Source organism: Aquarana catesbeiana, linkage group LG06 (genome assembly GCF_042186555.1).
Source record: "Aquarana catesbeiana isolate 2022-GZ linkage group LG06, ASM4218655v1, whole genome shotgun sequence".
NCBI classification, from domain to species: Eukaryota; Metazoa; Chordata; class Amphibia; order Anura; family Ranidae; genus Aquarana; species Aquarana catesbeiana.
Window position 1 is genome coordinate 412,836,170 of NC_133329.1, and position 25,098 is coordinate 412,861,267.

General features: G+C 44.3%; 1 protein-coding gene across 2 annotated transcripts in view; it reads left to right on the plus strand.

Annotated features, from left to right (window-relative positions):
• The window catches only part of LOC141147296 (protein mono-ADP-ribosyltransferase PARP14-like), a 421,364-nt gene that overhangs the window by 37,983 nt on the left and 358,283 nt on the right, over window positions 1–25,098 (plus strand). Inside the window, exons 2-6 of one of the 2 annotated variants that reach the window (XM_073634505.1) lie at window positions 6,687–6,877; window positions 8,843–9,003; window positions 13,143–13,176; window positions 14,449–14,652; window positions 19,308–19,544. In XM_073634505.1, coding sequence (XP_073490606.1) covers window positions 6,688–6,877; window positions 8,843–9,003; window positions 13,143–13,176; window positions 14,449–14,652; window positions 19,308–19,544 — 826 coding nt within the window. In that variant the 5' untranslated portion in view covers window position 6,687. Of the gene's footprint in view, window positions 1–6,599; window positions 6,878–8,842; window positions 9,004–13,142; window positions 13,177–14,448; window positions 14,653–19,307; window positions 19,545–25,098 lie in introns of those variants that run through there. The other variant, XR_012245043.1, reaches the window with a different exon arrangement.

Genomic DNA, 25,098 nt, shown 5'->3' on the forward strand with positions numbered 1-25,098 from the left:
AGTTATCTGCTTGATGTATCCCAAAATTTTTAGCCAATACCGTTTAATTACGGGGCAATCCCACCAGATGTGAGCCATGTTTCCTACACCTTTACACCCCCTCCAACACTCCGCAGTTCTATCTTTTTGATATTTACTTGCCTTATCCGGGGTAATGTACCAGCCTGTTAGGATTTTGTAGTTCATTTCGGCAACACTGATGTCAGTTGACGAACTGTGGGTCAGCTCCAGAGTTTTCTTTAATCTATTACTATCTAACTGTACTCCTAATTCGTTTTCCCATTTAATAATAAATGGTGGTATCTCCCTGCTACTCTTTGCCAAACCCAGTTTGTAAAGTTTTGATATTATACCTTTAGTGTTATTTGACGTACATATCTTTTCCAAGTCCGATAGCTCCTCTCCTGATCTTATTGGATGTGGTAGGCGGCTGATAAAATGGCTTAACTGCAGGTATCTCCAGCGATCTAATACCCAAATATCTGTTTTGTGCTTTAATTCCTGGAACGTGACTATCTTCCCCTCTTTAATAATATCTCTCAACTGTAGTGTTCCCTTTTTTATCCAGCTCCCCCCAATTTCCTTTTTACCAGGTGCAAAATAATCATTCTCTCCAAGTGAGATTAACAGAGAATTATAAGTGTTATTTACTTGTTTGTAAACTATATCCCAGACTCTAAAGACCACCTTTGTCAGTGAATGTGTATTTATATCTAATACCCTATAGTGTGGAGGATTCCAAATCAAATGTCCTAAGTGCGCCTTACTCAAACTATTCTCTATATTTACCCATCTTTTCTGTGTGTTCTCTCTAAACCACTCTATCGCTCTTGAAACCAGTATTGCCCTATAATAACCCTGAATGTCAGGTATCGCCAAGCCCCCTTTTCTTTTTTCCTGTTTTAAGATATCAAAAGACACTCTAGCCCTTCTATTTTTCCAAACAGCTCTCATAATGATTGATTTCAATTTTTTAAAATAGTACTGAGGGATATTCAGTGGAAGCATCTGTAGTTTATAGGTGATTTTAGGTAATAATATCATTTTTATGGCGTTGATACGCCTGAACCATGAAAGTGGTTTAGTTATAATCCTTTTACTCTCTGATCTTATTTCGTCTAGTAGTGGGATAAAATTTACTTTATAGATCTTCCCTAGTGAATTGGCCAGTTTTATACCCAAATAATTTATTTCTTTTTTCCATATAAATTTAAATTCCTTTTTCAACTTTTTTTCCTCCCTCTTTCCCAGGTTGATATTCAGGATTTCCGATTTTGCCAAGTTGATTTTGAAATTTGATACTTCACCATATTGCCTCATGACTTCGAGGAAATTAGGCATCGAAATTCTGGGGTTGGTCATGAACAGCAGAACATCGTCGGCAAAGGCCGCGATCTTGTGCTCCTCATCCCCAACCCTTATACCCCAAATGTCCGGGTCCGCCCTAATTACTGACAACAGTGGCTCCAGGGAAAGAACGAAAAGCAGGGGGGACAAAGGGCACCCCTGCCTCGTTCCATTTTCCATTTCAAAAGCCTCTGAAAGGGAGCCATTAATTTTTATCGAAGCAGTAGGGTGATTATACAGAGCACGTATCCTATTCATCATTTTTGGACCTATACCCATAAATTCCAGAGTTTGGAACATGAACCCCCAGTCTACTCTATCAAACGCTTTCTCCGCGTCTATAGATAAGAGTAGACCTGGGGGTCCCCTGTCCTTGATATGCTGCAGCAAGAGGAGTGCCCTCACGCCATTGTCTCGCCCTTCTCTTTTTGGGATGAACCCCACTTGGTCCAGATGTACCAGACCATTGAGGCTCTCTTTTAGCCGATTTGCTAAAACTCTGGCATATAATTTAACATCGGTGTTGATCAACGATATCGGCCTATAGCCAGAGCATAGTGTAGGGTTTTTCCCCTCTTTTGGGATAACCGTGATCTCTGCTCTAAGAGCTTCTCTACTCAGGTCAAAGTCTCTACCCAACCCGTTCATGTACTCACATAGTCTGGGAGTCAATATTTCTTTAAATTTTGTATAGTACCTACAAGTAAATCCATCGGGCCCCGGGCTTTTGCCTGAAGCTGATTCTGACAATGCTCTGTTAATTTCTTCTATCGTTATGGGGTTTTCTAGGATTTCTCTGTCGATCTCATTAATCTTCGGGAGGTTGGCTTTATTCAAGAATTCTACTGTTTTCCTGTCCTTTGCACCTCTTAGCCTTGTATTTTTAGCTACTGAATATAATTCACTGTAATATTCCTTAAAGGAGTCCCCTATCTCTTTTGTTGTATGGAGCATTTCTCCTTTACTATTTTGGATTTTATCAATGTAGTTTCTAGTTTTTTTCTTTCTTATTGTTTTGACTAGTAGTCTACTGCTCTTATTTCGACTCTGGTAATTTTCTTTCGCCACCTTATAGAATGCTTTTTTTATTTCTAGATCTGTATGCTCCTTTAGCTCTTCCCTTTTTTTTACCAATTTTTGATAGACCTTCTTTCCTTGGCCCGGGCCCTCCTTATGTTCTTGCTCCAGATCATATATTTCTTCTGTTAGTTTTTTAATTTTTTCCCTTGTTTCCCTTTTCCTCATTGCCCCCAGCTTCATTATTACTCCCCTTATGTAGGCCTTATGGGCCTCCCACAGAGATGATCCTGAGATCCCTGCTGTATCATTCGTTGAAAAATATTGTTTTAATTCCTGTTCTATTTTCTCCACATTAGATACTTCTTGTAAAAGATCTTCGTCTAATCTCCAAGTTATTGGGGTTCTCTGATTTCCTGGTATCGACAATCTCATACTAACTGGGGCATGGTCTGATAAGGTAATAACTTCTATTTTAGCCTCCCGGACTCTTTCCAACAATGAGTGTTCCGTCAATATATAATCAATCCTAGAGTACGTCCCGTGCGCAGAGGAATGGAACGAAAAATCCTTCTTCTTTGGGTTCATAATCCTCCATACATCCACCAGTTGACACGAATGCAGCTTCTGTTTTAGTTTCTTCAACTTCCCATTCAATGTCCCCTGCGCACGAGACGTACTATCAACCCCTGGAGCCATACAGACATTGAAGTCACCCATCATGATCAGGTTGCCTTCTTTAAATTCTATTAGTTTCTCTAATATTGTTACTAGAAAACCACTCGGCTCTTTGTTTGGTGCATAAATATTTGCCAGTGTAACCTTCCATCCCTCCAAAGAACCTCTCAGGAACATATATCTTCCTCCCTGGTCTATTAACCTCTCTTCGACCCTAAAATTTATCCCTCTTGCTATTCCTATTGCCACTCCTCTCGCTCTTGATGTTATTGAGTCTCCGTAAAACCAAGTTGGGTACATATTTGACTTTATCTTAATCTTTGAGTAATATGTTAAATGGGTTTCTTGGAGGAACACAACCTCAGCCCCGTATCTCTCTAATTCCCTCAAGATCTTATATCTCTTAGTGGGCTCATTAAGACCCTTTACATTATAGGTCATGAACTTCAATTTTCTCATCTCCTCGCCTTTTTTTTTTTTTTTTTTTGATTTTTGTTGGATTCGTATTACTGAGCTATTCTGATTCCTATCTTTGTTATCTTGTTTCTTTTCTTCTTCACTCTTACTTCCTTGTACACCGGGTTTCCCTTTCCCCTCTCTTCTCCCCATCCCTCCCTCCCTACCCCTCAGCCACCCCCTGGCTCCCCATTCGCCCAGCGCCATGGATACCATGGAGCCTAACGAATCACATATTTGAGGTGGGAGCCCGAGTTGTGCCCTTTACCCCCCCCTGCCTGGTGTTTTAAGCAGAGAGGGGCAAACCGGATACACACAGAGCAACTCCTCCTCCCTCCCGCCACCCTTCCACTCCACTAATCTAATTAACCACCAAACCAGCCCTCCCTACCCCACCTCACCCCCCCCCCCCCCCCCCCCCCACACACACACCCAGTCACCCCTCTCCCCAGCCCGGCAGCTCCGGTTCTTTCATATCAAGCCTATCACAGAAGTCCCTTAGATCCTCTGGGAACCTCAATCTTGCCGATCTTCCATTTCTAAAGCCTCTCAGACACGCCGGGAAACCCCAGCTATACTTAATGTTTAGTTCTCTCATCTGATCTAATAAGGGCTTCAACAGCCTTCTCCTAGCGAGGGTTTCGGGGGCAAGATCCGCATAGATTTGGAACTCTGACCCTTCAAATTTTTCCGGGGGTTTACCTCTCATTTTGGATAGGATTCGAGCTTTGTCCTCATAGAACCTAAAACGAATTATTATATCTCTCGGCCTCTGGTGGTCCGAGTTGAGTAATTTTCCAACTCGGTGAGTCCTTTCTATTTTTGGGAATTCCTTATCCTCCTCTCCAACCAGAGGCCCCAGTATTTGGGGAATCATCCTTCTCAGATCTTCTCCTTTGTTTTCTGGGATATTACGAAGTCTTATATTTTGTCTCCTATCTCGGTTTTCCTGATCCTCGATCTTATATAAAATTATCTTCTGATTTTGTCTAGAGGTTTTAATTTGTTCTTTGAGGTTCATTATCTCCTTTTCCAATTCCTCCGTTCTTTTTTCCGTTGTTTCTACCCTCTCCAGTAAGTTTCCCAGGTCTGCTCTCACCAGGCCTATTTCAACTTTTATTGAGAGCTCCAGATTTTTAAGCATGTCTCTCATTTCCTCCTTTGAAAGCATTGGGGCACTTGTGCTTCTCCCTTCCACCCGGCTTAAATCTCCTTCACTTTCAACACTTTCCACTACTGAGTTTTCTTTTGATTGAATCGTTTTGTCCCCCTTTTTATCTGGAGTTCCCCCTCTTCCTCCTTGGGCTCCTTGCTCCCCTCCTTTTGGACTCCCACCTTGGGACATGAACTGTTTTATTGAGCTTCCAGCTGTCCTATCCCACGGCGTTTTAGGTGCCCCTCCTTTTTTTGTTGTCGTTTTATTCATTCCTCCTTTCTTCCTCTGACCCCCTGTTGGTTTCCCCAGGATTAACTGAACCTCTTCCCACCTCTTATAGGTATGGATCCTTCAGGGGTATCAGCCCTGGTGGTTATTTTCTGAGTCCTGCTTCAGACAGTACCCCACCTTTATATTATTTAAAATATTCAGTCCGGGGGAAGGGGGGGGTAAAACGCCTCCCAGAAATGACCCAGGCCCTCTCAGGGACCAGTATCTCAGAGATGCATCACTCTTATTAGTCCCCAGTCTGGGATTTTCCACCTAGGAACCCTTTTTCACAGATTTGAGACAGGCTTCATTACTCCATCGGGGGAAAATACCTTCCCAAAACCGAAACTTCAATCAGTTTACTTCTGTCCCCGATATATCCAGCATATGTTAACAGATATTAGTAATAACATTAGCGATAACACCCAAGCTGAGGGAATCAATCAGAACACCTGCTCCAGACACCTTGTCATTCATTAACCTCTTAGACTGTTATAGTAGGTTGTGAAGAGAATTTTCTCTATATAATCATGTCTGCAGGTTTCCAGTACAGCAATAGCTTTAAATTCTATCCTCCTTCAAATAGCTTTTATCATCTACATATCAGATATTATAATAGATCTTACTTACAATCCCAAAGCTAAGGAAGGTTTCACATAGATACAGCAGTTTCAGCTACCATCTTTAGTCATTAGCTTCTAACGCCGTTATATCAAGCTGTTGTGGTGAAATGTCACTGAAACATATAAACTGGTACGTATGGACAGGTATTGTATGCAGGTATTGTGTACATTATATACGGAGTTATTCCTACTTTACCACCACCGGACTCAGCCGAACTCCGACGGGGTCACACGTTGCCTGGAGAATCTTGTGGGGTGACCGAGGGGGGGGGAAGCCGGAGGGGGGGGAGGAGGGGGGGACGCCGTCAAATCCTCCCTTCCTCTCTGTCTGTACTGAATCCGCAGCCGCCTCTCATGTCCCAACAGCGGCGTGTGGAGCTGCGTATGGAGCGGCGTGTGGAGCTTCTGTGTTCTTCCCCTGTTGGAATCAGGGAACCTCAGCAGCGGCGCTCGTAATCTTGATCCCCCTTTTAATGCCAATATTCTGTTTGCTTTGTTAGCAGCAGCTTGGCATTGCTGAGCCTATCATCTACTAGGACCCCCAGGTCCTTATCCTAGATTCCCCCAGAGGTTCTCCCCCCAGTCTATAGATTGCATTCAGATTTTTGCCACCCAAATGCATTATTTTACATTTTTCTACATTGAACCTCATTTGCCATGTAGTTGCCCACCCCATTAATTTGTTCAGATCTTCTTGCAAGATTTCCACATCCTGCACAGAAGTTTATATTATTATATTCTTCAGATTATTATAGTTATTATTATTTTATTATAGCTACATAGTGTCATCCATAGCTCTAGAATGTGTACCCTGTGATACAAACAATAACTAATACAGATTGTGCAAACAATCCTTCCAGGGTGTGGATAAGCTTAGCACAGATAAGAATGTACAGTATATATGTGTGTACGGTACGGATAATCATGATATGGATACAAAGTAAATCATCTCCAGCAATTCCGTTATTCAGCAAAGCACAACCCATCTCCATCCTGACTCCTCGTATCCTCGGGGTTTATAATTTGTAGTTACAATAAGTCACCTGACATCCAAAAGTGAAACTAAAATCTGCAAGAAAAGCTTTCACATTCTATAAATACACAAAGTATCTCACCGCGCCCCTTCCATTTCCTTCCAGGATGGGAGACAGCAAGTACCAGCACCCTGTGGCCCTACACTGGGATCAGGGGCCAGAAAAGCTGAAACCTCTGAAGAATAAACTGCAGCTGTATTTCGGGAGTAAAAGCAAATCAGACGGAGGAGAGTGTGAGATCCGAGACACCGACTGCACACGAGGATATGTCCTCATATACTACAAGGAGGAGAAAGGTAAGTACTGGGGAAGGGGGGATAGAGGGGTTCTCATATACTATAGGAGGGCTGGAAGGGATCATCATACACTACAAGGAGGAGGGAGGTAAGTACTGAGGACTGGAGGAGATCCTCATACACTACAAGGAGGAGGGAGGTAAGTACTGAGGACTGGAGGGGATCCTCATACACTACAAGGAGGAGGGAGGTAAGTACTGAGGACTGGAGGAGATCCTCATACACTACAAGGAGGAGGGAGGTAAGTACTGAGGACTGGAGGGGATCCTCATACACTACAAGGAGGAGGGAGGTAAGTACTGAGGACTGGAGGAGATCCTCATACACTACAAGGAGGGGGGAGGTAAGTACTGAGGACTGGAGGGGGGATCCTCATACACTACAAGAAGGAGGGAGGTAAGTACTGAGGACTGGAGGAGATCCTCATACACTACAAGGAGGAGGGAGGTAAGTACTGAGGACTGGAGGAGATCCTCATACACTACAAGGAGGAGGGAGGTAAGTACTGAGGACTGGAGGGGATCCTCATACACTACAAGGAGGAGGGAGGTAAGTACTGAGGACTGGAGGGGATCCTCATACATTACAAGGAGGGGGGAGGTAAGTACTGAGGACTGGAGGGGGGATCCTCATACACTACAAGAAGGAGGGAGGTAAGTACTGAGGACTGGAGGAGATCCTCATACACTACAAGGAGGAGGGAGGTAAGTACTGAGGACTGGAGGAGATCCTCATCCACTACAAGGAGGAGGGAGGTAAGTACTGAGGACTGGAGGGGATCCTCATACATTACAAGGAGGAGGGAGGTAAGTACTGAGGACTGGAGGAGATCCTTATACACTACAAGGAGGGGGCAGGTAAGTACTGAGGACTGGAGGGGGATCCTCATACACTACAAGGAGGAGGGAGGTAAGTACTGAGGACTGGAGGAGATCCTCATACACTACAAGGAGGGGGGAGGTAAGTACTGAGGACTGGAGGGGGGATCCTCATACACTACAAGAAGGAGGGAGGTAAGTACTGAGGACTGGAGGAGATCCTCATACACTACAAGGAGGAGGGAGGTAAGTACTGAGGACTGGAGGAGATCCTCATCCACTACAAGGAGGAGGGAGGTAAGTACTGAGGACTGGAGGGGATCTTCATACATTACAAGGAGGAGGGAGGTAAGTACTGAGGACTGGAGGAGATCCTTATACACTACAAGGAGGGGGCAGGTAAGTACTGAGGACTGGAGGGGGATCCTCATACACTACAAGGAGGAGGCAGGTAAGTACTGAGGACTTGAGGAGATCCTCATACACTACAAGGAGGAGGGAGGTAAGTACTGAGGACTGGAGGGAGATCCACATACACTACAAGGAGGAGGGAGGTAAGTACTGAGGACTGGAGGGAGATCCTCATACACTACAAGGAGGAGGGAGGTAAGTACTGAGGACTGGAGGAGATCCTCATACACTACAAGGAGGAGGGAGGTAAGTACTGAGGACTGAAGGGGATCCACTTCTACTCTTTGTGGATTTGCTAATGTCACACAACTTGGTGGGGTCAGGGGGCTGTGCTATAATCATGTGCTTATTGATATCCTTAGGGCCGGCGCCCCGCATGTAGACTAGGGGGCCAGGCACATTGATTAAGGGGGTAGCGCCCCATATGGACGGGCCGCCACTGCTCCTCTCTTTCAACACAATTCCAGGAAAAGGAAACTTCTTCACCTGGCTGGTCTCATTGGGCCATATATGTAAAGATGAAGAGATATGAACGGACATCAAAGAGGAGAGAAAAGGAAGCCGTTTCATTTTCCTGAAGTTTTGTTGAACAAAAAAAAAACTTTAATTATCATTGTGGAAACATTTGTGGTGGAAGATCATAGAACGTGTCCGTGTTCCCGAAGTTCGGATTCCGGTGCGTGTTTTCCATCGTACTTTACTGTCTGATTTCCCTTATTGTCTCCTCCTATCACAGCACGAGATCGGGTTCTGCAGAGGAAGACCCATCACCTGAAATTACCAAATGGGACGACATTACAGCTGATTGTCCGATTACCGGAGGATGGACAAAGTACACAGAGCTCCGCCCCCTCAGAGGACGCAAAGACCCCGCCCCCCATACAGGAGGACCCAGCAGTAAGTGTCTGATAGAGAATATTCTGCAAAATGAACAGTGTGGGCGGGTTCCCCCAATTATATTATATCAACCATATTAATAATGACTGTACCCCGACCAATCACAATATACTCCACCCACTAATTATACCCCACCCACTTACTATATCCCATCCAATAACTATACCCCACTAACTAAACCCCAACCATTGACTATACCCCACACGAACTATACTCCACCCGCTAACTATACTCCACCCGCTAACTATACTCCACCCGCTAACTATACCCCACCCGCTAACTATACCCCACCCGCTAACTATACCCCACCCGCTAACTATACCCCACCCGCTAACTATTCCCCACCCGCTAACTATTCCCCACCCACTAACTATTCCCCACCCACTAACTATAAGGATTAAACATAGAGAAAAAAGGTTGGGACTTTGAAAGTGCTGAAACCTCCCCTTGGAATAATTAGTCATACACCATATAAAGTAAAAATATCATTTTAATATATTGATAAAAGGTGTGTCTCATAAGACACCACACTAAAAGCATTGTAACAGCATCATACTACTAAACTTCATATCCTCCCCCTAGTCTCCAGTGGGCATTACCCCCTCTAGTAACTGATAAGATATGACATATATATCATAAAGAACATCAGTGGAGGGAGGTTGAACTAGGGAGACAGCCAAAATCCAACACGTTTCGCCTTGTCGGCTTCTTCAGGGGCTCTAGTGGACGGCGGATGGGTAAGTAGTGATGCTGTAATAGAAATAGATATACATAATATAAATCCAAATATACTTTGTATGTATATATTACATAACTGAATGATAATGGTATAAGTATAACTTACATTTAGAATATACTGATTGTGGGGAACCCAATAAGACACACTTCTACCAGAGCACTTGTGTGTGAATCAGACGACTGCTCCGCATCAAGCGGCAAATCAACCCAAAAAGAGGCCCCACCCAGATAAGCCAAAAAGAGGTCCACTACACAAAGGTTAGCGATTCAGCCAATCCCATTCCACGTTCAAAGAAGCCACTAAAAGAAGAGAGTAATGAAAACATGGTGAACTGATAACCCCCACCATACTGATTTCTTCTCAAAAGGATCAATATTGCACATAGAAAACCTTGGAAATGGTATCAAATCAGAATAGGGAGTACCCTGCTAGGATAAACCCCCACGATTCAAATGGCAGGCATGGTATAAAATCTGGAACCCACATAAAAGAATTCACTCACTTAGATCCCAACAATGACCAACTCAACCCTGTCATTGTATCAAACAACGGATGCAAATAACACACCTTATTTATCCTGCAGAAGTTATGATCAGGACAAAAGGAAAACTTCTGCAGGATAAATAAGGTGTGTTATTTGCATCCGTTGTTTGATACAATGACAGGGTTGAGTTGGTCATTGTTGGGATCTAAGTGAGTGAATTCTTTTATGTGGATTCCAGATTTTATACCATGCCTGACCCCAACCCCAAAGCACCTTGTCCCCGTGTTGATGAGGACAAGGGCCTTATCCCCACAACCCTGAGCAGTGGTTGTGGGGGTCTGGGGGGGGGGGGCTTAACGGAATCTGGAAGACCTCTTTAACAAGGGGGCCCCCAGATCCCGCCCAGCCTAAGTACCCCTACCCAGTCACCAAAAAAGTGTCAAAAATAAATAAAACACACAGTTTTTGACAATTGCTTTATTAAAAATAAAAAAAGAATGTCCCCCTGATGTACATCGATCGTCAGTTTATTCTCTGCCATAAAGAAGGGGGGTCCTTTCCCCTGAAACGCGTTGGCTCGATGTACTTTCCGCTTTTAGTGAACACCTTTTCAGAGGCGGCTCCAGGCTTTGTGAGGCCTTAGGCGAAACTTACACGTGAGGCCCCAATCACGCCCATAATGGGGAAAAAAATTCAATCAATAAAAATGGCTGCAAAAAGATGGACAGATCTAGCACATAGTTCATCAGCACCACTTCCAGGGCACCCTACTCACCCATCAGACATATGCAGCCAATAAAACATCTGGGGCCCAGCAAGGTGGCAACCCCTCTAAGAATTTCCCGTGTCTTGGGAGAATGGGGAGGGGATGTCACTGAGTCATTCCACATCCACAGAGGAAGTAGAGTGGGGGGATCTCAGCACAGCGCAGGGGGAGAGAGAGGGGGGGAGGGGGAGAGAGGGAGGGGGAGAGAGGGAGCGGGAGAGAGGGAGGGAGAGAGGGGGAGGGAGAGAGGGGGGAGCGAGACATTGTGAGAGAGGGGGAGGGAGAGAGAGAGGGGGAGAAAGAGGGGAGAGAGGGAGAGGGAGGAGACGGGGGGGAGAGGGGGGGGGGGGAGAAGGTGAGCGAGAGGGGGTTGAGAGAGGGGGTAAAGAAAGGGTGCACAAAAGGGGGAGAGGGAGGTGGAGAGAGGTGGAAAGAGAGAGAGAGAGGTGGAGAGAGGGGGGACAGAGAGAGGGAGAGAGATAGAGAGGGGGAGAGAGAGGGAGAGATAGGGAGAGGGGGGGAAAGGAGGGAGAGAGGGGGAGGGAGAGAGGGGGGAGGGGGAGGGAGAGAGGGAGAGGGGGGAGGGGGAAAGAGAGGGAGAGGGGGGGGAAAGGAGGGAGAGAGGGGGAGGGAGAGAGGGAGAGAGGGGGAGGGAGAGAGGGAGAGGGGGGAGGGGGAAAGAGAGGGAGAGAGAGGGGAGTGAGAGGGGGAGAGAGCCGGAGAGGAGTGTGGTGAGAGAGGGAGAGGGGGAGAGAGAGAGGGGGTAAGAGAGAGAGGGTGAGAGGGGGGGAAAGAGAGAGGGGGTAAGAGAAAGAGGGGGGAAGGAGAGAGAGAGATGGGGAGAGAGAGAGAGAGGGGAGGTGAGAAAGAGGGGGGTGAGGGAAAGGGGGTGAGAGAGATCTCTAGCCCTGTCCCTGTCTGCAGCCCCTCCTGTGCCCCATGTCCCAGTCTGTGAAGGCACTGGGGGGGCAAAGAGCAGGGAGGAGCTGGAGAGTGCTGGGGGGCGGAGAGTGCTGGGGGGCGGAGAGTGCTGGGGGGCGGGGGCGGAGAGTGCTGGGGGGTGGGGGCCGGAGAGTGCTCTGAAAGGTGGAGAGCACTGGAGGGGTGGGGGCTGAAGAGCGCTGGGGGGGGGAGCTTGAAAGGGGAAGAAAGAATTGGAGTGGAGAGCAGGGGGTGCTGATGAAATGGGGGCGGAGCCAGGGAGGACAAGGATGGGCTGGAGAGCAGGAGGGGCGGTGCCAGGGAGTGCACGGAGGGGCCGGAGAGCACTGGGATGCAGAAAAAGTTAGATAGGTGGAGCGGTGGGGAGACTGCACATAGTGGAATTGATTTTTTCTTATTACTCCATGCAGCCGCTGAATGTCTGCAGGAAGGAGAGGGGGAGAAGTGATCATTCAGCGGCTGCATGGAGTAATATGGAAAAATCAATTCCACTATGTGCAGTCTCCCCACCGCTCCTCCTATTCAGACACACAGGGAGGCTGCACGGACACTCACCTTCTCTCCGGTCGGCCAGGCAGCATAAGAGCTCCTTCCTCCTCACAATCATGGGGCACTGCAGCTCAGCTGGATAGCTTCAGTCGCCCCCCCCCCCCCCCCCCCGGCCCTGACTGCAGAACCAAATAGGAGGCAGGTGCGGAGAGGTCGGGTGAGCGGCACAGGCAGAAGGAGCAGCTCGGTTGCAGGTCTCACATGGACATGCCGCCCGCATGCCTTGAAGCCGGGTGCTATCATCCAGCCGCTGCCGCCACCTAGAGGCCTCTACTGTCCCGCTCTCCGCACTTGCTACCACCGGGATGAGACCTTGACAGCATCAGTAATTGATCACAGGCAGATTAGCCGACCGCGAGGCCCCTCTGACTGTGGGGCCTTAGGCGATCACCTAATTTGCCTAATTAGAGAGCCGCCTCTGCACCTTTTTAACCTTCTAATTCGCATTCTTTTGGACAATAATGATCATGGAAAGGAGTTGATAGCAGGTGAGTTAAATCCTGTAGAAGGTCACATCCCCACTCTGGTATGCAGCGGTTAGAGAAGTTTCTAAATATACTTTGTGTATGTATGTCATTTCTGTTTGTTCTATGACAGAACGTCACTGATAATCACTGTTGAACCCGCCCTGACAGTAATGTGTTTTCCCCATTTTGTAGGACCATAAAGTACATCAGAGTCCAGGAGAAGAAGGTAATGGACATCAATAGGTGACACTAATAAAGTGAAATTTTCATGTATATTGTTCTCCCAATCAGATCTTCTCAGATTTCCAGGACAATTTAGGTGATTGACGGGGTGCAGAGGGATATTATTGATTCCACATGTAGCTTTGGGCTTCTTGTACACTGCGGGTGCTAACCTCACATGTGAGAGCAGTTGTTTGTTTGTTTGTTTTTTCAGCAGTCCCTGAACTCTCCTCTGTTATTCGATGTGTACACTCCGTCCTTTTATAGGAGTTTAGAGGCAGTTGAGTTTTCTGACGTTTTTTTTTTTTTTTTTTTTTTGAAAGCAGATAAATTGCGTTCAAGACTGTAGTATACTGGCATTTCAAACACCGAATGCTTGTAAACGTGGTAAACCGCATTTGCGTTTCTAAGCATTTTTAAAAGAGGAACATGTAAAATGTTGACGAAACAGAGAGTGGGGGAGAGAGAGGGAGAGAAAGGGAGAGGGAGATAGGGGGAGAAGGAGACAGGGAGAGAGAGAGAGATGGGGGAGAAGGAGAGAGAGAGAGAGGGGGGAGAAGGAGAGAGAGAGGGGGGAGAAGGAGGGAGAGAGGGGGGGAGAGAAAGGGAGATGGAGATAGGGGGAGAAGGGGAGGAGGAGAAAGGGGGGGGGGCGAAAGTGAGAGGGGGAGACTGGGAGCTCAGTGACTGAAGATCTACAGTGGGATACTGTGAGATAAGAAGTGGACTGTTCTGTGTTACCAAGAGTTATGTACAGCTACCTTCAGTGACTGTTACAAGTTCAGTGCCATAGGAGACAGCGGTCCTACCTATACAGACGCGGCATCTGGCTGAAGGTCTTTCCCTGTATAGCTGTCTTCCTATAGTGTCTCAGAGTCTGCCAATTAACATTGCATCTACCTAAGGGTGTCCTGGCCCTAACCCTCTCTCACCACAGTTCTTGTTAAGAGACAATAAATCTCTTGTTCGCATTCAAAACATGACTGGCGTCCATCATTTCATCTTACATTACACCCACCATGTCTGGTTACCCACTTTACAAGGAAGGATGTCAGCTCTTCCTAACTCTGGAGGTCACCATTAGGCCTCTGGGAGCCCGGGACTCTGCTACAGTAGAAAACTCTTTCCTTAAAACTATTGTCTCACGTTAGGGTCATATGTGCATGGCTGGCTGTTATCCAATGTTTGTAGACAGTTCTAGCTAGTAACAGTATAGACCAGGACCTGTCATTGAAAAGGCTTTACATGTTGGTTATTTGTCACAACCCTTTACCAGAGAAACCCACCAGAAAAGATGATGAGGTGACTCTGGACCCCCCATCCTCTCAGGTTCTGATTGAGAACATCCAGGACAGCTTCTCTCCTGAGATGTTAAACCTCCTGGTGGAGAATATCAGTGGGAAGAATGAGGACATCGATTTCCATGTGGAGAGGATTCCAGAGATTCAATCTGCTGTTGTCACCTTCACTTCTAAAAAAGGTGAGATATCAGGTTCATTGGGAAAGTTGGTGCACATGCTCATCTCCACCACTGAGAGGGTCTGCAGATCTCTCCAGTGCGATGACCCAAGTGGGTCATCCCAATATGCTTTAAACATCCTTTCCCCAGGTCTGCCAATATTCCATAATACTAATTTGTCTCCAGCCGGTCTGGGGTTTGCACCACCACTCCACCTATGCACTGGGTCATTTAGACCTACTTTTTGCTGTTTGTTATTCCTTTTTAGCATATAACATGCACTGGGTACATGTGGAGTCATGCAAAAAGTCATAATACTTTTTATCTATTTTCATATCACATTTTATTTAATATTTCATTATTTTTTTTCACAATGTATTTTTTTAAGTTATAATCATCTCCTTTTTTTAAAAAAATCTTGGGATGATTTTATGCTCTATTTTTTTAGTATGGGCTATAGACATTTAACCCGGGTCATACCAGTTAAATGGTTCAGTGTGAATTCCCTTTTTCCAGCTGGATACTCTTTGGAATATTTGAACTATTTGGGATCGAGGAACTACGTTTTTTTAAACTGTTTTAATGTATTATATGTGTAGGGGTATTGACGTGGCCACTCAATGAAGTTGGAGGCGAAGTGGGCCAACCTTAAAGGGTAACTCCACTTTTGTAGCCATAAAAATTTGCAAATAAAATAAAAATAATATAGCATATACAATTGGGTGACACAGGTCATATTGTAATTAAATAGTGCTAAAAATGACCTTTCCTTTTCAATCTGCAGCCGCTGTAATTTTCTGAAAAATGCAATATGGCCACCTGGAGGCGCTCTGTACACAGATAGTATACAGTATGCCCCCCAGAAATGTAATTTCCTGCTTGTGGCTCACTGATCTTCCCAGAAGTCTGCACTAAGATCCAAATTCGATTTTGAGCATCCCCTGCAGCAAAAATTGCATTTTTAGTGAGATATCCTCAAAGAAAATCTAAAAGGGATGCTGCCGGGTATCAGGGGAGCCGTGGAGGCTCCGTTTTGCAGGTAAAGACCTGGAGGAGCTTGTTTGCTCCCCCCCCAATTTTTTTTTTTTTTTATCACCAGCCGCCACTGTGATTGATAATTACAAAACCACTCCCATACAGACTCACTGAGCCCATAGACACAGACAAACAGCTATTTCTCCAGAATATTAAAGGGTAGGACTCTGCAACAAAGTTTGTTACAATCCCTGCAATGTACAGAGATCACCCAGAGGGGGAGGGGTTTATTTCTCAACAAAAGTGGTGTTACTCTTTAAACTGCATAAAGGCTTCTTTAGTGTTTGCAGGGAGTATTGAAAATTTAAAAAAAAAATCTTAGATGGGCATCTTAATGAACACAAGATACAGGGATATGGGAAATGGTAAAACATAAACAGGTTAAACTGGGTGGACTGGTGTCTTTATTCAACCAACAATGTAATTATGTAACATGTGGGGGGTGTTCATATAGTCCTATCTTTATTATGGTTTAATATGATATTTGTAGTTTACCAATGAAGAATTGATGTTATTTATGGTGGTGCGGACATTTTTTCAGGGACAATTGAGGATGTAGATGTTTGTTTAGCTAGCCTTGTCCTACAGCCATTGGGGTACTGGTCCATTTTGTTAATTAGTAATAAAGCTTCATTCATATGGCCAATTGTGGTCATACACTGAACAGCTAATTTCTGGGGGGGGGGGGGGGGGGGGGGGGGTCATGGGTCTTTGTGACCAGTTGCAGTCAGGAAGCTTGTGTAGCCCTACCCCCTTGAGGGCCACTTAGAGATATCTGACACCCAATGGTTGCCCTGACCCTTCAAGTCTCCCGACACCTCTCACACCCTTGGTTTGGACATTTTTGACTACAATTATGAAGACACCAAAATATGACACAGTAATCAAGTCATTCTTTTACATCGGGTTCTGCAAGCAAACAAATCATCAAAGAATAGCGTAGGCAAATATGAAGTTAATAACTCTTGGCAGAAATAGACAGAATCATCAGAATCATCATGAACATAGAGTTTCAATAGGAATAGGAAATAGAGCAGCAAACAGTAATCTGAATAAAGCATACGGCCACAGGTAAGAAAAAGGGAAGGAGAATGGCCAATTTTGTGTCAGACTCCTCCCTTCTTACCCCCTGATGCCACTGCCCACTTGAACACAGATACTCAAGAATGGTTTCAACCAACTATACACAAGATGTAAACCCTGGTCTCTGAAAAGGGTCCTTTAGTGATGTAGACAGGTATGATGCCCCTTCGGTGGGGGAGGGGGACAGAGGAGTATTGGTTTGTTGCAGGTGGGGTCTGAGTCTTCAGCTAGCTTAAACAAGGGTCCAGTATAGTTCCTTGTTATAGGATGGGGTTGGGGGGTGGGGAGTATCCAATGTTGCAACAGCAAATGTAACACGTTATGGGCTTAAGTGAGGAAAGCAAAGTAAAGGTGTCTGCATGCAGTGTCTCTTGTTATGCAAAGAGGGTGGGCTTCCGACCGCTCACCACTCTGAACAATACCAGGTTTAAAGAAATGACAGGAAGGTCCTGGAGCAGGTTCCTGCAGATTCTGTAATAAGGGAAGGGTGCTCGACCACAGACCCTACAGCGCGGTGATCTGTATTTCGGGCAATGAGGGTGGCCTCCCAATTACCATCAGACTGGCCGGAGCCACTGGTGACCACCCCCACCGGAGGCTTCCCTTGCTGCCTAGGCTGCAGCAACAACACGCTCTCCCCCGACTGTCCAGGTCATTGCTTCCAGTTGAAGGCTGTGGTCCCAAGAGACTGACTCCTCCCCATCCGAGGCCATTTATCCCCTCTCCCAGCACTCTGTTCTTCCTCTTCAGCCACCTAGAACTTGTAGTCCGCAATTGTCCACCTCTAGTGCAGATTTCAGCTCTCTAGACTACATGTCCTAAGATCATCCACTATTCTGTAAGTTCTCACTCAATCTGCGTTCAGGATGTGACAAAGCAGGGTCCAGACTGGGCACTAGAGGGAACAGCCTCACTGTGTAGATGCTGTAAAGTGTCTGTGACGGAACCCGCTTCCCACACTTCGCTTGAGTGCTTCCGTCAGTACACTGCTTCCTCCAGTCTGGACCTTCAGATACCAGATATTACAGCCACATGTTGTAACCAAGAACCAGGCAAGACTAACTCAGTTACAAAACTGCAACATGGAATGTTTTATTGGACAAAGATACAGGCTTTTTATACACTTGAAAAGTATGTCAGTCCCCCACAGACACAATAACCCAAATATTTACCCAAAACATCACACAGTAGGTTAGATAACGAGGTAGGGCTGACTCGTGGCTACTCCCCCCTCCTCTAACAACTACTAGCTGACAATGATATATGATTAAGGCCCCTTTCACACGATCGGACCGTTCAGGTCCGCCTGTCAGTTTTGACAGCGGACCTGAACGGGCGCTCCATGTTAGTCTATGGAGCGTCGGATGTCAGCGGAGACATGTCCGCTGACATCTGACCCGGTCCGATCCGCTAAAAGCAGACGGATGGCTCTACGTCCAGGTCCGTCGCTGGCGGATCGGATCGGGTGAGATCTGATGAAAACGGACACGCTGTCCGTTTTCGTCCGATCGCTCCATAGGCGGCAGCGGCGCCTGACAAGCCCCTCCCCGCTCAGTGAGCAGAGAGGGACCTGTCATCCGACGGCTCAGCGGAGATCAACGGACAGATCTCCCGCTGAGCCGGCGGACCGAGGCGGGCTCTGTAGAAACGGAGTCCACCTCGTGTGAAAGGGGCCTAACATGCTAATTAACGCAGCACTTAAACCAGCCCAGGTGAACAGACTGCCCGGCACAAGGGTAAAGCAGAGTACATTATACGGTATCCTAAATATAAACACAGGAGACCTTATTAAACAGATAATAGCAGGAGACCCCAGTATCAGACTGTTCGTCTCCTACCTACAATAGTCTGAGACAAAGCTCATACAATGTCCCATCATTCTGATACAGTGGAATTAATGTATCATAGATTTCTTGAGGGATATAGTTGATAAATATTACTGTCCCATCTGCAGTAATCCAAACCACATTCTCAGTGTCCATTAAGTGGTGATCCATCATTAGAGAGTGATCTTCTCTCTCCCTGGGTCATAGTCAGTGGGTGAGAGGCTCACTCCTAGTCCCCTGCAGAAGCCCCTTTCTTGGTTAGGTCCCCTGACACAGTTCCTGGCTACACTTGTACAAATCAATGACAGGCTGATTAGCACCGAGGCTGCTTGCACACTGATCGGTTACATGGAGGTAGGGACAGATGAGCGCCCCCCTGTTACATCCAGGGCTGCTCATCTCTAACCATAAACAGTCACTATATGTGCTGCTACAGTCCGACAGCCACAGTGCCTATAAGCCTGTCATTGATTAGTATAGACTTTCTGACCACGACTGATCGCAAATGCCTGTGATCTCCACCTGCAGAGACATACTGCTTTGTACAGTGTATGACGGTAATCAACAGCATGAGTGAAGCCTAAAATCATTATGGAGGTTTTAACCCTTCTCCACTCTTCCCACAGCAGAAAAGTGAAAAAAAAAAAAACCTAACTGGAGTTCTGCCTCGCAGTAAGTGCCCCCTGTGTACACATTTGTTCAGGGAGCTGATTGTGATTCGTCTTCACACAGATATTCCAGACTTCATTGAAAGGTTTTCTGGAAGTCCGAGAGCCAAACAGCAAAATCTGAGAGTCAAATGTCTGGAGAACACCAGAAGTGTCCGGCTAGAGGGTCTCCCGGCCAACACATCGGAGGACTTCCTCGAACTTTACCTTGAGAGTACAAAGCACGGAGGTGGGCCGATAGAAAAGAAAGAGATGTTACCGGAAGAAGGTGCCGCCATCATTACATTCTCCAGCCCTGAAGGTAAAAGGTTTCAGTCTCTGTGTCTTATATTTGAGTTTATATATTGTACAGAGTCACGGAGTGCAATTTTTCGGTTTTGGGTGAAGAAGCGTTTAAACCAATGTCAGGTTAGACTAGGGCAGAGTTTCTCAACAGTATTCCACGAATCCCTGGGGTTCCTCCAGAGATGGTTAAGGGTTCCCTGAGCAATGAGCAATTTATGCCTCTCAGATAAGTTCTCACTGACACCAGTCATCATTTGAGTTATCTGTAAGGGGGTAATTCTTTTCCACATATAAGGAGCATTTTTCCCACTGACCATCACACTAATGCACTAATGTATCACGAGTAGTATTCATTAGCAGGGGTTCCCTGAGACCAGAAAGTTATTTCAAGGGTATGTTGAAAATGTTAAGAAAGGCTGGACTAGGGTGACTAGGCCCTTGTTGGGGATCCAGTCTTGTGTAGTGTTTTAAAAGCTTTTATTTCTCACCACACGGTGCATTTTTTTTTCTTTATAATATGGGGGCTCTTGTTGAGGTCACAATAATTTGGTAGCACCACCAACAATTTGCTACAGGATGTAGGTTCATCTAGTCCAACTCTAACCAAGGTTCTGTGACACTCTAGGGTTTCTCCTGAGGTTGCTGAGGGTCCCTTCAGTAGTGTGCAGGGGCACATCCGACTTCCAGACCACCAATACAAGGGGACAATCTTCAACTGGCCCAAGAGGTCATCTCTACACTGACCAGTACTGTCACTGGCAGCACTGCCGGGATAAGATCACCCAGTGCCCAGGGCAAAGATGCCTAATTGCATCCCCTCCCTTCATTATGTAGGAACTTATAAGGAGGAGGGGGAGAGAGCAAGACCCAAACCTCCTCCGGGCTCTTTCCTCCTCTCCTAGCCGCTTCCAGTGCTGGGCTGACTGAAGTATTTGTGCCGCTGTCACTACTTCTGTCAGCCTTATAGTAGAAGGAACTTGCGGCACCCTCATCTCTACAATGCACGTTGCACCCAGGGCAGCCGTCCCCCTCTGCCCACCCCTTTTTTTCAGCCTAAGTACTGTTAAGGGACTTCACAAATTTAATTTTCTTTTTTTTCTTTTATTCCATTAATAAAATAATTTCAAGATCATCAATGAAAATTATTTTGATGTATGCACCACTTTATATGTTCAGTACTATTATTACAAATGTTATCCCCATACAGTTACCAGAAGATTATAATATTATAAATTCTCCAGCAACTAGCAAACATTAAGTGACCAGATTTGGGTGCACTGACCCTTTTACTGGAATTTTAAGTATATAGTGAGAGCAGAATTAAATCAAAGCAAGGTCTATAGTAGTGTACTCACCTTTTCGAGCTTTGGTATGAGTGTATCAGGCAGGAGTTGATATTGATGAAGCCACAGTTGGGGTCAGACAGGATGGCACTGCGGGAAGAGATGGAGATGTGTTTAGAAATTTCCTGAAAATACCTTTGGTAGCTTGAAGTCAGGCAGTGAGAAATTATTAGGCAAAGGGTCCCCAACAGGTGTGTTTATCAGTGAAGGAACTGTGTATACAGTACATGGGACCTCTTACATCCTCCTCTGGATGGTCAACACAGAGGCAGTAGAGGCACCCATCTTGGGCGCTGTGGTGGTGGAAAGTGGAAGGCTCTCTGTTGTCCAACCATTTATGGAACAGTGTTATTCAGTAGAAGTAAAACTCTGTATGGCCCTTGGATGTTCATGGGTTAGTCCTTGATTTAGACAATGGTCCAATATCAGAGCTTTTGCTGCCCCATTAAAAAGTGTCTCTATATATCCAGCTTACTAACAATTTAGATCAGGGATCTCCAAAATTTCCAAACAAATGGCCAGTTTTCAATCCTTCAGGCATTAGGGGGGGGGGGGCAGACTGTGACCAGTGGAAGTAGAAACTGCCCCAGTGTCACTGGGAGTAAACAATGTCTTAAGACTGGGTGGTTAGTGGGAATAAAAATATTACATACTGCATGTAGTTAGTAGGAGGAGGAATAGTGCCCCATCATTGGTATTAGTGGGAGTAATTGTGCCCCATCATTAGAATCAGAGGGAGGAAAAGCGCCCCATCGTTTGTGTCAGTGGAAGGAATAGTACCCCATTATTGGTGTCAGCGGGAGGAATAGTACCCCACTGTTGATGTCAGTGGGAGGAATAGTACCCCATTATTGGTGTCAGTTGGAGGGATAGTACCCCATTATTGGTGTCAGTGGGAGGGATAAATAAACGAAAATCTGCGCTGGCAACTTACCAAATAGATAATTAATAAACTATAACGAGACCAAATAATAAATACACTATGCAAATAGTTGTGAATGTGAAAAAAATGTATAAAGAAAAATTTAAATGTAGACCTTGCACAATTTACTGTGTGCTGAGTGAAATCGTGCACAAATGCACTAACAGACTAAGTAGCTACAATGTGATGAGGGACAAATCAAAAATATATATATGTACATACAAGTGATGCAGTTTGGATGAATGATCCAAAAAAACACATCCAAAACACTATGCGACTATAAGGCGATAAAATATCGCTTATACTGATGCAAAAAATAATAAATATATATATATAATATATCTATGTGCTCTCATATATTCATAATCATAGCAATGAAGTGAACCTCTATACAAAAATAAACGCCAAGTGAAATAGTGAAACAAAAATGTCAATTATATCAAAATTGCAAATGACAGAGTATCTATTAGATTAAAATGCTCCTTCACAAAAGGACAAACAGCAGACTTCCAGCTTTTTCATCCGTATGATAAATCAGGGCAAAAGGTATACTGATGTTGGAGATGGTTAGAAGGAAACTTTTGGGACCACAAAGCTCGCGTTCCACCAAAAGAAAAGAAAAAACATATAGTGTAAAACCTTAGGATACCATGGGGTCACCTGCGCATATGTGCGCTACTCATGGGACCGGCATGCAGAGCAGGCATTCAGATACTTGGTCGGTTCGCCGCTGAACGGCGTGCGTTCCACCAACTCCAGGAATTGATGTCACTGGTTAACAGGCGTAGGCAGGATGTTGCGTCAACGCGTTTCGCCCCTCCCCCAGGGCGTTATCAAAGACTTAACATCCTGCTCACGTGAGAAGTTATTTATATTGCGCTCGGTGAGTGACAGCCATTTACGGCCAATGGGTGAAATATCACCCATTCCTTCCTATATCATCATATCCTGTTGCAATTGAAAAACTTTAATCAGTGGCCGGAGACACAACATCTCAAATAAGCAGATGTATATGTTTGTGCCACTCATACAGGAAATCAAAGTTGACGCTAACCGTCTTATACAGAGATAAAATATATTACAACAGGATATCTAGACAAATACAAATTCTATATAGTATATGTTGAATGTCTAATTTCCTTATTATACTTTATAGTAAAAATCAATATCTTTAATGTGATATATAATAAAAAAATAATAAAAAATATATATAAAATATAAAAATATATATATATAAAAAAATTATATATACATATAAATTAAAAATAATTGATATATGATTAATCGAAATTTTTTTTTTTTTTTTTTAAAACATAACATCATACCTTGCTGATTGCTAAATTTTACAACAAGAAGAGTATGATAATCTTATTGTATATTAGTGAATATGGTATGAAAATATCCCAACAAATATTGAAGAAAAATTGATTGATAACAATAAACGTAAGAGATAAATAAAATAGATAAAATAAAATAAAATAAAATAAAACTACCAGTTAGATAAAAAACAATTTAAGTCCAGCTCAATATTCAGGCCCAAGGGGTTCAACGTACGTAATCTATGTATCCACTGGGTTTCGTTTTGCGAAATATTTTGCCTAAGATTGGAACCTCGCCAGTGTTCCTCAACCTTATCAATCCCACAGAAGGTAAGTGAACTCGGGTCTTGATTGTGAAATAACCTAAAATGGTTGGAAAGGCCATGAAACTTATATCCCTTTTTAATCCTATTTACATGTTCTTTAAGTCTTATACCCAATTGCCTAGTAGTTCTTCCTACGTACTGGAGATTACAAGTACAAGACAAGAGGTAGGTAACATGTGTGGTGCTACAGGTTATGAATTTTTTTGATTTCATAAGATCTACCATCCATCAGAGAACTAAAATGGGTGGTTTTCCGTTTACAGAATTTAGATGTCTTGCACATTACACACCTGCCACAGCTGTAAAACTCAACACTATCTAGAAAGGTACATGCCTTTCTAGGAGGGTCTATGACATTGTGTGCCAGCTGAAGCCTTAATGTGGGTGGTTTGGTGTAAATAAATTTGGGCTGTTTTGGCAACACCTTCTTGAGATCATTGTCCTGAAGAAGGAGGGGCCAATGCCTCTTGACAATTTTCTCTAAATCACGATATTGTCTGTTAAATCCTGTAAAAAAGGACAAATTGAAGTTTTCTTGAAAATTGTCAAGAGGCATTGGCCCCTCCTTCTTCAGGACAATGATCTCAAGAAGGTGTTGCCAAAACAGCCCAAATTTATTTACACCAAACCACCCACATTAAGGCTTCAGCTGGCACACAATGTCATAGACCCTCCTAGAAAGGCATGTACCTTTCTAGATAGTGTTGGGTTTTACAGCTGTGGCAGGTGTGTAATGTACAAGACATCTAAATTCTGTAAACGGAAAACCACCCATTTTAGTTCTCTGGTGGATGGTAGATCTTATGAAATCAAAAAAATTCATAACCTGTAGCACCACACATGTTACCTACCTCTTGTCTTGTACTTGTAATCTCCAGTACGTAGGAAGAACTACTAGGCAATTGGGTATAAGACTTAAAGAACATGTAAATAGGATTAAAAAGGGATATAAGTTTCATGGCCTTTCCAACCATTTTAGGTTATTTCACAATCAAGACCCGAGTTCACTTACCTTCTGTGGGATTGATAAGGTTGAGGAACACTGGCGAAGTTCCAATCTTAGGCAAAATATTTCGCAAAACGAAACCCAGTGGATCCATAGATTACGTACGTTGAACCCCTTGGGCCTGAATATTGAGCTGGACTTAAACTGTTTTTTATCTAACTGGTAGTTTTATTTTATTTTATTTATCTCTTACGTTTATTGTTATCAATCAATTTTTCTTCAACATTTGTTGGGATATTTTCATACCATATTCACTAATATACAATAAGATTATCATACTCTTCTTGTTGTAAAATTTAGCAATCAGCAAGGTATGATGTTATGTTTTAAAAAAAAAAAAAAAAATTTCGATTAATCATATATCAATTATTTTTAATTTATATGTATATATAATTTTTATATTTTATATATATTTTTTATTATTTTTTTATTATATATCACATTAAAGATATTGATTTTTACTATAAAGTATAATAAGGAAATTAGACATTCAACATATACTATATAGAATTTGTATTTGTCTAGATATCCTGTTGTAACATATTTTATTTCTGTATAAGACGGTTAGCGTCAACTTTGATTTCCTGTATGAGTGGCACAAGCATATACATCTGCTTATTTGAGATGTTGTGTCTCCGGCCACTGATTAAAGTT